Source organism: Cololabis saira, chromosome 13, assembly GCF_033807715.1.
Source record: "Cololabis saira isolate AMF1-May2022 chromosome 13, fColSai1.1, whole genome shotgun sequence".
Taxonomy (NCBI): Eukaryota; Metazoa; Chordata; class Actinopteri; order Beloniformes; family Belonidae; genus Cololabis; species Cololabis saira.
The window spans coordinates 25,636,216-25,651,173 of record NC_084599.1 but is presented as its reverse complement, the minus strand read 5'-3'; the positions used below and the strand labels follow the sequence as shown (position 1 = coordinate 25,651,173).

Here is a 14,958-nt window from a genome sequence, read left to right as displayed (position 1 = left end):
TTCCAATTTATTTTATGGCTCATCTTATTAACTATGTTTATGTCACCCATTTATTTATTTATTTTAACAGTTATTAACATTTTTCAAAGATATGGTGGATTTAGTTTTGGATTAACTTTTAATCATCTTTTGCATCATAAATCAAAGTTTACTTACTCACTGCCTCAGTGTTTCTGTGCATGCATAGCCCTCTCATTGAGTTGGTCTTTGCTTTATTACTTTTACTAATCATGCTTTCAACAGTTTTGTTCTGTTTTGATTGATCTGACCTTCTCCAACTGAAACACGACAGAGCAGATCCTGATTCAGCTCATGATTTTCAGGTTTCAGCGATGCTTCAACTTCCTGATTCTTTGCATTTTAGAAGTTTCCACTCAGAACTTTGGAGGTAAACACTGGTTTTAAATATTTCTAAACTTTTTAAGTGGTCTACAGTTTGGCATTACTCTTGGACTTGCTGAACAGAATTCTGGCGGTTAAAGCCAAAAAGCCCCTTAAATTGGCGAATACCCCACATTAACATTCAAACCTAGCGTGTCGCCTGTCCTTTTACATTGACTGACGTGGGGGTGACGTGTCAGGCTGGCCCTACAAATAACTCATCTGTGAGGGTACGCTTGATGTCATGAGCCATGTCTAATGTCAACAGAATTGACACAGGGTGGCGGGTCATGGGAGGGATTTGTTGCTGATAAGACAGGTATGTCCACAAGTTCCTCATCCTCAGAGTCGTGGACGTCATAAATCAGAATATTACAGAATTGTTATATGCAACGAGTTGCTAAAAAGACCAACCACGGCTTTGCAATAGGGCTACAACTAATGACCCTTCTGATAGTCGATTAGTCATCGACTATTGAAACGATTAGTCGAATAATCGGATTATCTATCTCATAATTACTAAATGGCTCTTATTTAGCTCTCAGCTTTAACATTTTGTATTAGGTTGTTTAAATTATGAACTGTGAAGTGAACAGGCCGTTTCAGTAAGATATTCGGTTTACTTATCTAATTTGAATTCACCAAAACACTTTTTCATTATTTATGATCTAAACACTACGGATATGCAAATTGGTGGTGTGATGTCTCCACCATGATGCAACATTATGGGCAGGTCAGAGGGGGCAGCACAGTGTGGCTATTACCCCGACAGTGGGAAACTGAATGATTTTTATTAGCAAACCGAGGTCGAGGACAATTAACATGTTGAATTTTCACTCAAGTCTGGGTCAATAGTAGGAAAAAGGATAGTGTAATTTAGAATATGTTTATTCCATCAGCTGAGGAAAAAAAAAGATCTACAGATGGAAAAATCCACTGAATCCCAGATCAAGACACAAAGTAAATCTGAGCTCATAGATCACATAACCCCTTTCCATTGCTCCAGTCCAAACTTTAATTGAGTTTCCTTAGAAAGACAGCTGTTTACTCCAATACCATGAAGTCTCTTACAATATGCATGTAGGAATGCTGTCATTTTCACTATCATACATTATCATGAGTTCTGCTGCTGATTTTCTGATTGGTTTTACAAAATACTAAACCATCTTCAGTCTAGGGATGGGCGGTATGGACTAAAAAATGTATCACGATAATTTCTGGCATTCATCCCGATAACGATAAAAATGACGATAAAAAAAATACCAATTCAACTCCACTTTTTTAACTATAATCTATACGTTACACAAAAAACTCATCAACCAGAATTTATCTTTCTTTCTTTCTTTCTTTCTTTCTTTCTTTCTTTCTTTCTGGCTCATTTCTTTCTTTCTTTCTTTCTTTCTTTCTTTCTTTCTTTCAGGCTCATTTCCTTCCTTCCTTCCTTCCTTCCTTCCTTCCTTCCTTCCTTCCTTCCTTCCTTCCTTCCTTCCTTCCTTCCTTCCTTCCTTCCTTCCTTCCTTCCTTCCTTCCGTCATCAAACGTCATCAACGGGAATTTATCATTTTTACCGCAAGATGACAAAATTCTTACCGTGGGGAATTTTTTTGACGGTTTATCGTGAACGGTAAAATATCGCCCATTCCTACTTCAGTCACAGATTTTTTTTATCAGATTTTCTTTCCCTAAGTTTCCTGCTAAAAGATGATCATTCACCATGTCTTCAGACACAGTCATTTAAAGAGTGAGAAGCTGTTCAGTTAGAGTTAAATAACTTGTTTGTCGCTGAAAGAAAATAATTCAAGGCAATTCTTTTCCTATGAGAGGCTTGCGTACATAAATTCAACCCGGGTGCTGATCTATCCATCTTTGTGATTAATCAATCGTTTAATAACTCAATCATAAATCACTGTTGCCTCGGGGAGTACTAACTATGAGGCAAGACAGCCAGGCATGATTGAAATTGTCTGACATATTTCTCTTCGCCCAAAAAGCAGAAGCAGGCAAGAGAAGATCCCACATTTCGTAACAGAGGCAGACAGATGATGTTTAAACATCAAATTACATTAGAAACGTTATGAAACAGTAATATTCCTTAATCATAATCAATCAGTGTGACTGACTAAATTTGAAAATGCAAATGACAGACAAGCAACAGTACGGATAATACATTTTAAAAGGAGTAATAACAATAATGAGGTGAAGAAGAAGAATGAATAATGCCATTTACACCGAGATCAGTGACACATGTAGGGATAAAATCTTATAAAACACATACATTGTTAGGACGTAGCTATAAACACGTATAAATCAGTGTGAAAAAAATCCAGAAGTGTTGCAGCTACCGACCCAAAACAGAGAATCATGTCCGTGAGTTAGCATGAAACTAGCACAGGTAGCTGCAGTTTCTGGGTGTTTACCTTTATTTCTGCCTCTAACTTTGTCTTTTCCGGGGACTCCGTTGCTGACAGCGACATCGCTCTTCTTTACTACGTGTCGTCTAAATAAACATGCACAAGAGAAAGCTGTTTGAATAAGCCTCGCTGCGTTTGGACGGTGTTTCAGAGCACGATCGTGAACGCTACACTTTAATCCCTCACGCTAGCTTTTTTTCTTCGTTCATGAGAGAGCTCTAACTTCCGCCCACTCGCGCTGTCCTCGGCCTCTGATTGGACCAAACGTCTGTCAATCATTTTACTCCGGAAATGACCACGGACATAAACAGATCCACGTGATAGCAGCAAAACGACCATTTACTGTCTTTTAAGGGTCACATGAGCGGACCCAAACAGCGTTTATTTCGATTCTAGTAGAGCATTAAAAGAATAAGTAGCACCCGAATGGAACATTTAAAGTTACTGTTTATCTTAAGTGGAAACAAATCCTCTCTTTGAGCCCCACCCCGAAAAACAGCTGAAAAACCAGGACACTCTTTTCTAAATCTCTAGCACCCTCTATAGAAAATGGGGTACAGTATTCTAAAGCCATGGACTGTACAAACCAAGAACCATAGAAACAACAAAAACACGGATTGAAAAACAAAACGGAAACTATGAGACACATTAGCCAGAGCAATACGTGTGTGGAACAAAGTTTTATAAATATGGTTTATTACTGTTGTACACGTTCCTCATGGAATTAGTGACAACATTTCCATATTTCATGTTTTCAAATATTCTTATTTCCATGTAAAATACAGAAATGATTACAACTTAGGCTACAGGCTTACAACCTTGAAAAGATAAGTCACAATTTCATTCCAGCCCGCAGAGCACACAAAAGCCCAGTTATCTGCAAAGACTTTAAAAGGTCAGATGTAAATTAGAGGCTCCCTGTAAAACCTGAAAGAACTATAAAACCTTATGGGACATCTTAAACTCCCCAAAACAGCATGAGGTCACTGGGTATCTCTTTTGTTTCAGAAGAAAAGGCTGACTGTTTTGCTGACGCAAGAGTGTTGGAGATGGTGCCATGTATCTGAAAGGACTCAGTCATGAAACTGGGTACATTTGGAGAACTTTTTGTCTCTTGGTATCGCTCAGATGTGGAACTTCTTGTTTAATGATAAAACCTGTTATAACATTGGAGAATAATTTGTTTAAACACTGTACAAGATATTATGCACTACAAAATATTTTGGAGTCAGTTAGATAGGTCTACCTCGATACTCATTGCACTTGTTTGATACTGCTGTGGGATGTTTCGACATGTTTTTTTGACTTTGAACTTTGGGATAATAAATCACATGTAGTTAAGTCTTGTTTATGTTATAAGAAAAAGAAGAAGAAGAAGAAGCAGGAAAAGAAGGAGAAGTGTCAGGTGCAAAGTTTACATGAGACTGATTCAAACTGCAGTTTTATGGTTCTGCAGTTTACACTTATCACAAGCAACCGAGCACTTTCTGTCTTCTGACATAGATTTTTTTTCTGTACAGTGTTATATGCTAAAAAAAAAAAAACACACTGATATTGTGTATTTTAACTTTTTAGCTCACATTTTCAACTATTTTGAAGAAATTATTGTTTTTCTCTCGGAACTCAAACCTATTTTAAATGTTTCACATTATTAAACCATACAAATGAACTATATATTAAACATATACTTATGTACATTGTGGATTTATGTTGAACACCATTATGATTTTTTTTTTAAATCTATCTAAATGTCACTTTGCAGGGTTGCATACCTTTCTAAACCCTCCCCTCCGTATGATCCCTCTGCCTGTAGTAAACTCACCACACATCCTCCAGCCAGAACACAGCAGTCGAGCTCAAACACAGGGAGGACAAATGAGGGTCTTCATCTGCCATGAGGGGTTCAGAGAGCTTTTTGACATCTCTCCACATTTTACTGTTGGAGCCTTGAAGGAAATGGTGAAGGTAGCTGAAGTTACTTAAGACTTCAAATACAATTTGATGATCTCCCAAATTATTTGGACATTGTTTCTTGGTCTATGGCTGTTTCTTTAATTTTGGGAGTTGATTAATACTTTCAGCCGACATGGGAAAACAAACAAAGTATACAAGAAAGCGTAAAGACCTTTTATTTTTGGTCTGTCCTCTATCACTATTGTAAGTCCTGCTTTTTTTCCACAGGATAGCTTTCTTGTGACGCTCTCCAGTGACGAGCAGATCCGACAGTACTTGGAGCTGAACTACGGTGGGGCAGCACTGCAGGACAGCTGGGCTTTGTGTGATATAGGCATCCGAAGTGGCAGTACCATCCGATGCCTGATAAAGGTATCATAATAATTTTAACTGACTCATTTAACTCTTTTAAATTTTTTATGCTCACCCTTATTTTTATTGGATCTTACTACTCTGTTTTATATTTAGTTTATCCTTTTTTTATCATTAATACATTTTATGTTTATGTTTTATGGAAAGCACTTTGTGTTACAGTTTTTGTATGAAAGGTGCTTTACAAATAAAGTTTGATTTGATTTGATTTGATAATAATAATAATTTAAAAAAAACTTTTAGAGATATGGAACTATATTAGGAATACTGGATGTCAGCTAATAAAACACTTTGAAAAATGACATGTATCTTACTTTAAGCCTGCATTGGTGTGAATTTGTGAATATTGAAGAACATTTGAAATATTAGTGTAGCATATTTCATGATGAAATCAATTTCTTGTCTTTTTCTGATACTCAAAGTAAGTTACCAACTTGTGTGGATTTTCAAGTGGGGAAAAAAAGCTTCATGCAACTTCTAACCCTGGAAATAACAGAATAGCTTGGTTTACACTCGTTCTGAGTTGTTTTACTTCGGTGCTGCTAAAATTAGAGTCTTACTGTGTATGTTCAGTGCTCAGGATAACTTCTCATCCATCTTACAGGGAATGAATTTTACATTAGTGCACTAATATGGAACAAGATGCTCCCTTGTGAGCAGCAGCGTAGAAGGAAATTTGGTTTAATGGGAGTTAATGGCTGTCGGAGAGCTTTAGCTTGTCCCCATTATCTAGTTTTTAGCATTGGGACAGAACCTCATAATTGGGTATTTTTATATAAATGAAGACTTATAGTAACCACGTGTCAGTATGTGCCCCTTTTCCAATTTGTTATAGCTTTTGTTTTAGTTTTTTGTCACAGTTTTTTGTATTTAGGTTCCTGGTTTATTTTGAAACCCCATGTCCTTGTGTTTAAGGTTTGTCTTGACTGCCCTTGCTCCCATCTGCCCTGATCGTTTGCACCTGTGTCTCGTCAAGCCCTCCGTGTATATCTTGTCTTGTCTTTCCCTGCTTCCTTGTGAGTCAGTACGGTTCTGACTTCCATGGAGCTTGTTATAGTTAGTTCTGAGTTTTCAATTTTTAGGCTCTGGTTTTGTTTTTTGAATAAATTGCGTTTCTCTTGGAAATTCTGCCGCCTCCGACCGTCTCCTCCAGCTGGGTCCTAATCATCCTCACATCGACACTATCTTCCTTTTTCCTCACTTTGAAAGATTTGTGTTCGTTTGTCTGGTGCACCGGAAGAAAAACTAGTGGAATGGAATCACAGGTTAATACAACTTTTAATAATGTCAAGCACAAGGTTTTTCCGGCCGGAGGTACACTTCTGTCAGACCACGTAGGTATGAGAGAAATGCACACGTTTTCATGAGTCCAGTTGAATTTATACTCTAAAGGGGGGTGTTCTTTCCAAGTGAATTTCATTGGTGGAGGGAACGGGAAAAGACCCCCAAACGTGTCACTTCTATCTCCTTTGTTATTTCTCTCACCTGGGGTGCCACCCCGGGACGCAGATAAGACCCCCAATGCTAAACCACCTATTTCCCCCCCAATGTCTCCTCTCAACAATGGTATGTATATTGTATTTAACTTCTAGTCTACCCGTAACACCAGGAGGTGGCTCCGTGTCTTGCTACATACAAGGTTACTTTGAATATAAAGAGAAAGCCCACCAGTGTTGGAAATGCTTTGAGCTTTTAACAATTTCATGAAATCCTAACAACTTCAACTGCCTTTTCTTCCTTCAAGGTGGATATGTTGGGTTGAACATCATTAACAGGCCATATGGTTGGATGTACACCAGCTTTTGCAGGCAGGGTAATATTGTAACTGATGATCATTACAATCTCTTTAAACAATATTTCAAATTTTGTAAAATGTAGTCAGGCATTTGCTTGTTTTTTTTAGGATAAATTTTATCTAGAGAGGTAATTACATAAGCCCCTTCCTAAAAATACCTATTTTTAATATTCCTCCTCAAAAATCCAATCCATCCCAACATTATCTATTCTTGCTTCTTCTTATTCAGGGTTATGGGAGTCTGCCGGGGCCTATCCCAGCTCTGTTTGACCACACTGCATACCTTGTTCAGGTCACCAATCCATCATAGGGTCTGACTGAAAATAGCATGCCTTAAGTTTAATGACTATGGTATTAAAATAAAAAAGAACTTACAGCACAAGCTTAGAATGAAATTATACAGATTAGCAGACCAAAGTTTTTCAGATGGACTACGGCAAAAAGTGAAGAAAAAAAACAATATTAAAAAATATTTTTATGGTACATCTCTCTTTTGTTGTAGTGATATCCTAAATTCAACATCTTACCATATTATGTACAATACAGATATATGTTATGTAGAGAAGGTTTTTAGGGATGTCTTTAAAGAGGGATGCTTCGATTATGTTTGTTTTTCCATATTTTGGCATATCTGTGCAAAGTTTTTCTGGTTTCTTAACTGCACAACTTTTTAGAATATATATATATATATATATATATATATATATATATATATAAGAGAGAGAGGTATATTTGTACATAGCACATCTCAAACACAAGTGCAACTCAAAGTCCTTTGCAGAATAAAACAAAGCATAAAAAAATAACAAATAAGAGTTAACACAAGTTGTCACAACAAGTGCAGGAAAAATAGCACAGTTTAAAAAAAAGTTAAAGTAAAAACAACCATAGTAATTTTCAAAAAGGAAGGTCTTAAGTTAAGACTTAAAAGCCATGACAGACTCAACGTTTCGTATGGAGACTGGGTTCCACAGGAAAGGGGCTTGAATACTAAAAGCTCTGCCTCCCATTGTGTACTTGGACACTCTGAGTGCTGTGACTAAAACCTAATGTTGGCAACAGAGCTGCAGCAAAACTCATATTGTTAAATAAATCTTATTACTGGAAAATAGAGTAAATAATTTCCTTTTGTGCAGGTAATAACAGATGTTTGGCGTTCAGGTGGTTTTTAGTTGTGCTTTTTACAGTCCTGATTCTATAACTGCTGTTGAAACTTTGTCTCATTCGACCATTATATTTGAATTGCTTTTCAGAGTGAAGCAAGGCCTAAGATGCATGTGTTCAACACTGTGACAGGAGAAACCTTACCAATCGTAGGAAATGAGTGTTTGCTTCATACATCTGTTGCCAAACTGAAAACCATTGTGTCAGTGCAAAGCGGCCTTCCCGTCAGCACGTTCTGGCTCAGCACAGCTGCTGGGGTTCAACTCTATGACTGCAACTGGCTTAAAGACTATGGCATTGAAATGGGTATGGTTGATTTTGTTTCTGTGCTGCTCTTCTGTTGAATATGTGCAGAGTAGTTAATTCATCATTATTTGAATAATTATTGAATATGAATAATCAAACCATAAATTAGACTTGTAGTCAAGACCAAGACACTACCAAGACCAGAGAGTATCAAGACCAAGACCAAGACAGACCAAGTCAAGACCAAGACTAGTTCAGCTCGAGACCGGGACCGAAACCTAAAAAAACATAGTTTTTTTGTCATCTTGCATGAGTTGTAGAACATAAGCACCATATCGGGTTCAGCTGCTTAGTTTACATATAAGGTTGTATTCAACTGTAGGCGCAATACAACAGACAGTGGATGTCTGATGTGTGAACTCACTATAAATGTTTTCATCAAATATGTGTGGCAATTGCACTACCGTTATTTCTACACTATTTGAGGATTGACATGACTATTAACTAGTCACAAAGTCATCTAACAAAATAACAAGCCTCCAACACTACCCTCCACCTCAGGAAAGTCTAATGAATAGTAAATGTTACTCATTTAAATTGTACTTAATTTGTAGATGAAACGTGAATTTTAAATATTAAAGATACACACAATTATTGACTTGAAATTGCATTATTTACCATTATAGTAGCCAAATTACACTGTAAATCAGCATCACTGAAATGGCATAGACCTAATGCTTAATCAATCACAACGATATGCAAATGTTATTCAAAAGCCAATGATGCCATATATTTATTCAAACAAGGCCATTATAAACACAATATTGTAATTAAATACAGACACACATGCAGATGCAACAATCCTGCATTAAATTAAATGCAAAATACAAATAGTTTACAAAAATGTACTTTAACAAGAGCAAGAACTGGTGATCACAAGATTCTGTCACCTTGGTGTGTGCATTGACATCTCAATTATCCGAGTCCGAGACATGGCGAGACCAAGAGACCCGAGACCGAGACAAGACCAAGACCAAAAACTGTTGAGGCTGTGAGAAGACCAAGACCACAAAAAGTGGTCTTGAGACCGGTCTAGAAACCAAGACCGGTCTCGAGAACTACAAGTCTACAATAAACGCAGACATTTTTCTTCATCATCAGAAGCAACATCTCCTTGTAATGCCTAAAGCACTATATTACTGCCCTTTTAGTCTGGTGCCTGCTCTTTTAGCCAAGCGTGAAATATTAAAAAGAGGAATAATTATGAAAATTGTAATTTCAGGCACAATTCTCTGTTTGAAGATGTGGGACGGGTGGTTGGAGTTCCTTCAGGACTGCCTCAGAGGCAACAGATTCACTGTTCAGAAACACCTTTCAGAGGAGAAACCAGTGTTAAGGTAAAAAAAAAAAAAAAAAAAGAACTGACACTTGTGCACAGTATTTATAGAAATAAAAAAAAATCAGGTCATAATTTCTTTTCCTACTATTCAAGGTTTCAACTGCAGGTGGCGTTGTATATTGCTGCCTCTTCAGGACACCTAGACTTAGCAAGCTGGTTGCTGGAAAGAGGTGCATCTGCAGAGGAACCAGTGGGGGTTCATCCGTACCGCCAGTGGTGCCAACAGACCGCCCACCCCGACACCAGAAGGTGCCCCGTTCACGTAGCTGCAGAGAGCAATCAGCTCCTCATTCTAAAACTCTTTGTTACCAGGAACCCTTTAACCTTGGTTTGTCTGGACCCTGCAGGTCATGACTCCTTGAAAATTGCCATTCATCATGGCCACAGCGACTGTGCACGCTTTTTAGCCATCAAGCTGTGCTCAGTTGTGTCTTTTCCAAGTATAACTCTGCCCATGCGTATCTACCTCCAGATAAAATACTGGATACGTTTGGGGAAAAAGAGAGCAGCTTCTAGTTGGTCCCAATACACATGTACAGCATTCAAAGTCAGACTGAGGAACATATTGATGGTAGATGGCTTCAACGAGCCGAGGCCGCCTTACAAAACCAAGGAAGTTGAGAGTAAATTAAGACGTGATATGAAAGCCAAAGCAATGTCACTTTTACCACCTATCAGCAACCTGCAATCAATATCTGACATCCCCTCCAAAAGGGCAACACACACATCACCCTGTCTGCAGTCTGATAAAATGATGCAGAAAAGGCTGCATAAGAATAAGAGGAGAGGTGGCCTAATGGATGAAATCAAAGATGGAAGTAGCAGCCTTTGCAATAGGAAGTTTGTACTTCCAGCACTCAGCAGGGAAAAAATTCCCAGGCAGTTTGCTGGAACATCTGTGAAATCCTTGCATATTTTGAATGCATCTCTGGAGTCTTCTGACCAGTCTGGACTGACGTCGAGAGAGAATGCCGTATACTGCCTGACCATCGCCAGGTTTGTGCACTTCAGACGGTAAATGTTCTCATGCAGCTTCATGGTATTAATTGCTGCTATGAATTTCTTGTTGTTATAGTACCTTTACGGAGAAACCGTGGATGAATCAATTAAACATAGCACGGACTTTGGTCAAGAAGAATCTCCGCTGACGACCCAATACTCATGAACCCGGCTGTATCGAACAGTCCAGCTGCTGTGGATCTCCCATCACTTGCCTGAATCTCCACGGAAGACAAACATTTCTGACAACTGAAGAGTATATCTCACGCTTTACTGCATTACTGAAAATCAAACCATCTTGTCCTCATGTGTGGCAAGGAAAATAAAAAAATACTTTGAAACCAACTTTATGTGAAGACCAAGTCCAAATAAGAAACTGGGCTTGTAGATACTGCTTATACTGCTTATCGTAAAGTTAAGGGCACTAACATACAATATGTTTTGTACAATTTATGTGCTTATTGAAAAAAAGAAAAACAGGATTAGACAACAAATTCAATGACTATGAACTTTAATTACATTCTACACACACAAGTTAGACTAAATGTTTTGTCAAATAAACCTATCACCCTAATAAGGAAATTGTAATAAAAATATGTGGTTCTGTTTGCACAAATAATAGAAAGTCTTGCATAGTCTTTTTATGGGAGGGTATTTTAAGGTGTCTCATTTGATAGCAATATTTTCCAAAGCAACTTTGTCAAGACCGTATCTAAAGTTGAATTGAAGCTATAAAAAATGTACTCTTCTTAAATATTCAAAAATATCGAAAGGCCATTCTTCTCAATGGAGGAGGCATAGATTTGTTTTTAAGTGTCATGTGTAATGTTTCACAACATAAACTGTGTTATTTGTGACAAAAAATATATCCACTTTATAATTTGAAATGTTAGTTATATATTTTTTTACATTTGTACAATATCTTATAATATATCTTTCATGTTTGAATAATATATCATTACGCTATTACAATATACATATTTATCACGTTATGACAAAAAAATTACATTCTCACAATATAATATTTACATTGTAATAACGTGATCATATATTGTACAAACGTGAAAAGTTTTTCATTATGACTTGATTAACATGTATATTGTAATAACCTGATATATTGTTCAAACATGGAAAACAATATTTGAATTACGTGATAACATATTGCGCAAACTTGAAAAAGATATGGTTTATACAATACATTTTCACGTTGTATGGGGATAATGACTGTATTTTTTGTCACTGAAGTGGCAGTTCTTTCTGTATGAAACAACTTGAATCTCACTTGCAAAAAATTACTGCGAGGCATAAATGAACAATGGGAAATGTAGGGTTTTTACCTACAAAACTACAAAGACGGAAAACTGCGCATGGTGGTTTTATATAATAATAATAATAAGAAGAAGAATCGGAGTCAGAAAGTTTATTGCCAAGTAGTTTAACACAGACAAGGAATTTGTTGTGATGATTGGTGCAATACAACAAAACAAATAATATTAAAAGAAAAAATGTACAACATGTTGGTTTTAAAGTGCCGGAGTAATGAGTCTGTACAGAGGTGACCTAGAATGTGCGTAAATGTGACGTATAAGGTCAGAAGTGGAGTCTTTACGTTAATGTAGAGTGGGGGGTCCGGGGGCAAAATTTTTAGGATCTTACGGGTCGGATTGGTTAACTTTGCATGACTTTAAGTCGTTTAGAAACAGATTGACAGCCACAAGCAGCTTCAATGATTATAACAAAAAAGACCATTCCAGATCAGCAGATGAATGCATAGCACAGGATAATAATAACTGCAGGGTGGTGAATAGTGCAACAGGGCAAAGCTCTGTGTATTCCCCTATTCAATTTTAGACAATATAAGGAGTAAAAACTTAATGAGAAACGAGAAAGCCACAGAAAGTGTCATGACAACAATTATAATTATTATCCTCCTCATTTTATTGCTGCATTCAGCAAAATACCAACAAAGATAACGGACACCTCATCATACCCAGCAAACAACACAAATGCTCACATTTACTGAGCTAAGCAAGCCTAGGTGCCTCAAACCAGTTCACACACACACACACACACACACACACACACACACACACACACACACACACACACACACACACACACACACACACACACACACACACACACACACACGCCACGCAGCCTGACAGCCGTCAATCTGAGCGTCGCTGTCCTTGGTGCTGGTGTGACGGTGACTCACAGGGTCTGAACCATCTTTAATACAACTTAAAACATAAAATGTAAACTACAATTACACAATCTATTCAGATAGAATATAGACACAATTGTCTATAAGGCCATTAATGAGATCTATAAATAGAAAATAGACACGGCGGTCTAAACACAACAAAACGCATAGCCTATTAAAAATGTATCAACTGCACACAATATGCATTCAAATAGAAAATAGACTCGGCGGTCTATTACAGTTGACAACAACACAAGGCACATTAAGGTGGTCAAGGCGATAACAACATTCTGATCATTATTTATGTGCTCACCGATTGCTGTATCTGCGCTTGTTGCCGCTGCACCAATTCACAGACTCCGAACTCCAGAACATCATCCTCGGCTCGAACAATATATTCCAAGTAACGTGGAAAACAATGTAACGGCCGCTCCAGCTAACACTAGCCTCCTCATCAGCCACCGGCGCCGTTGCAAAATGTGAGGTGAGCGGCGGACTGTCCGCCGCTCACCTCACACCTCCGCCGCGGACAGGAAGCAACTAGCCTCTCCTTTCTCTCTTTTACCTTTCTTTTTAACGATCCAGACTGGTGCTTTTTCTTCTCCATTTTTCCTCTTTCAAAGTTCCCTCCAAAACGCCGCAGTCTCACATACAAGACGAGTTAGTTCAAATGTAAAAAAAAACGAAACAAGTTAAGTTCCAGCCAATCAGGTTGGCTCACAGCCCTGATGCGTTCAGGACAGTTGTAAAGTAAGAATGAACCTACACTGGCCGCACAATGCACATGTTATCGTTATTATAACCTACAAATTTTACGATTATATATGAATGTATGACACAAAACAGGGCCCTCTCATTGGGCCCCCCTTAGGGCAGAGGGGGGGCCCTCTACTTTGAAATGTTGTTGACATTGGGTTTTTATAACCCGGAAACCCGCGCCAGCGTCGCTAGTGCATATACATATATATATATATATATATACATATATATATATATATATATATATATATATATATATATATATATATATATATATATATATATATATATATATATATATATATATATATATATATATATATATATATATATATATATATATATACACATATAAATATATGCCGGTCAGGAAATTAATCTTTGAATATATGGAATGAAACAACAAGATGAAAGAAAGATATATGAAGAGTAGGCTATGCATTATCACGGTTTTGGATGATATTTGCATGTTGAAATCAGAGACAGTCAGAAATATCAACAAATAACATTTTGATGAATTATTTTTTTTAAAACACATACTTGGTTCTATGATTATACGCGGCACAGTGCTCTGGCATCTTCAATACTGTTGTGTGTTCTGCTGTTGTATATGAAGAGGCGTCTATGTCTATATGTCTAAGGATTCCACCGTTAATACGCTGCATCTTCATTTCTACATCTATTTTACTGCAAAATTTCCGAGTCCGTGAACACAACGATGAAGAGTAAAGCCTAATTTATGGTTCCGCGTTACACCAACGCAGAACCATAATATATCAGAGCCTATCATATATCTCAATATCGCCGTACTCTACGGCGTAAAGTCTGCGTCGATTTAACGCGGAACCATAATTCAGGTTTGCCGCGTTCCATTTGTCCTCGGAAGTGGGGATTTCCCAGTTCCCAGTTGGATTTTTCAACTGGAACGCCTCTCCAAGTGGGATTTCCCACTGGGAAAGTGGGAGAGTCTTCACCACCCCCGAGTTAACATTCCAAGATGGCTGCCCCGGTTGTAAACAGTAGAAGAGAGCTCTGTAAAAAATTGTAGCACTTCATTCTAGTTTTGGTCTCACTAAATCAGTCGTATACAAGTATTGTTCGGCATATATATGCTGCTATAGTGTAATTTACATTTTTCATGTGGTATATGCGAACTACAAACTTGTTTACCTACTTTGTAACCGGAACGCTGATAACTCGGCTGTGACGTCATTCCCAGTTGCGAGTTCCGATTTCCGAGGTAAATGGAACGCAGCATAAAACCGCGTTGCAC

General features: G+C 37.6%; 2 protein-coding genes across 4 annotated transcripts in view; one reads left to right on the top strand and one right to left on the bottom strand.

Annotated features, from left to right (window-relative positions):
* rnf13 (ring finger protein 13) overlaps positions 1-2,986 on the bottom strand; it is a 51,498-nt gene extending 48,512 nt beyond the window's left edge. The window contains exon 1 of the mRNA XM_061738462.1: positions 2,799-2,986. The gene's annotated coding sequence lies outside the window, so the exon portion shown is untranslated. The remainder of the gene's footprint in view (positions 1-2,798) is intronic.
* Positions 2,987-4,646: 1,660 nt separating this feature from the next.
* Positions 4,647-11,307, top strand: LOC133457827 (protein ANKUB1-like). Of its 3 annotated transcripts, none has more exons than XM_061737172.1 (6): positions 4,647-4,757; positions 4,974-5,117; positions 8,166-8,382; positions 9,605-9,719; positions 9,815-9,970; positions 10,194-10,301. In XM_061737172.1, exons 1-6 carry the CDS (start codon positions 4,668-4,670, stop codon positions 10,195-10,197), a joined length of 726 nt encoding a protein of 241 aa, XP_061593156.1. In that variant the 5' UTR covers positions 4,647-4,667; the 3' UTR covers positions 10,198-10,301. The 3 variants fall into 3 exon arrangements, with proteins under 3 accessions (XP_061593156.1, XP_061593155.1, XP_061593154.1); XM_061737171.1 differs by lacking the exon at positions 10,194-10,301 and adding an exon at positions 10,069-10,162; XM_061737170.1 differs by having other exon boundaries at positions 9,815-11,307.
* Positions 11,308-14,958: the final 3,651 nt, after the last annotated feature.

What these genes read in the sequence shown, in the direction of transcription:
- LOC133457827 (XM_061737170.1), top strand. Translation starts at nt 4,668, where the DNA reads ATGAGGGTCTTCATCTGCCATGAGGGGTTCAGAGAGCTTTTTGACATC. An exon ending in CCTTGAAGGAAATGGTGAAG is followed by an intron (nt 4,758 to 4,973) that starts GTAGCTGAAGTT and finishes TTTTTTCCACAG; the next exon opens with GATAGCTTTCTTGTGACGCT. An exon ending in CCATCCGATGCCTGATAAAG is followed by an intron (nt 5,118 to 8,165) that starts GTATCATAATAA and finishes ATTGCTTTTCAG; the next exon opens with AGTGAAGCAAGGCCTAAGAT.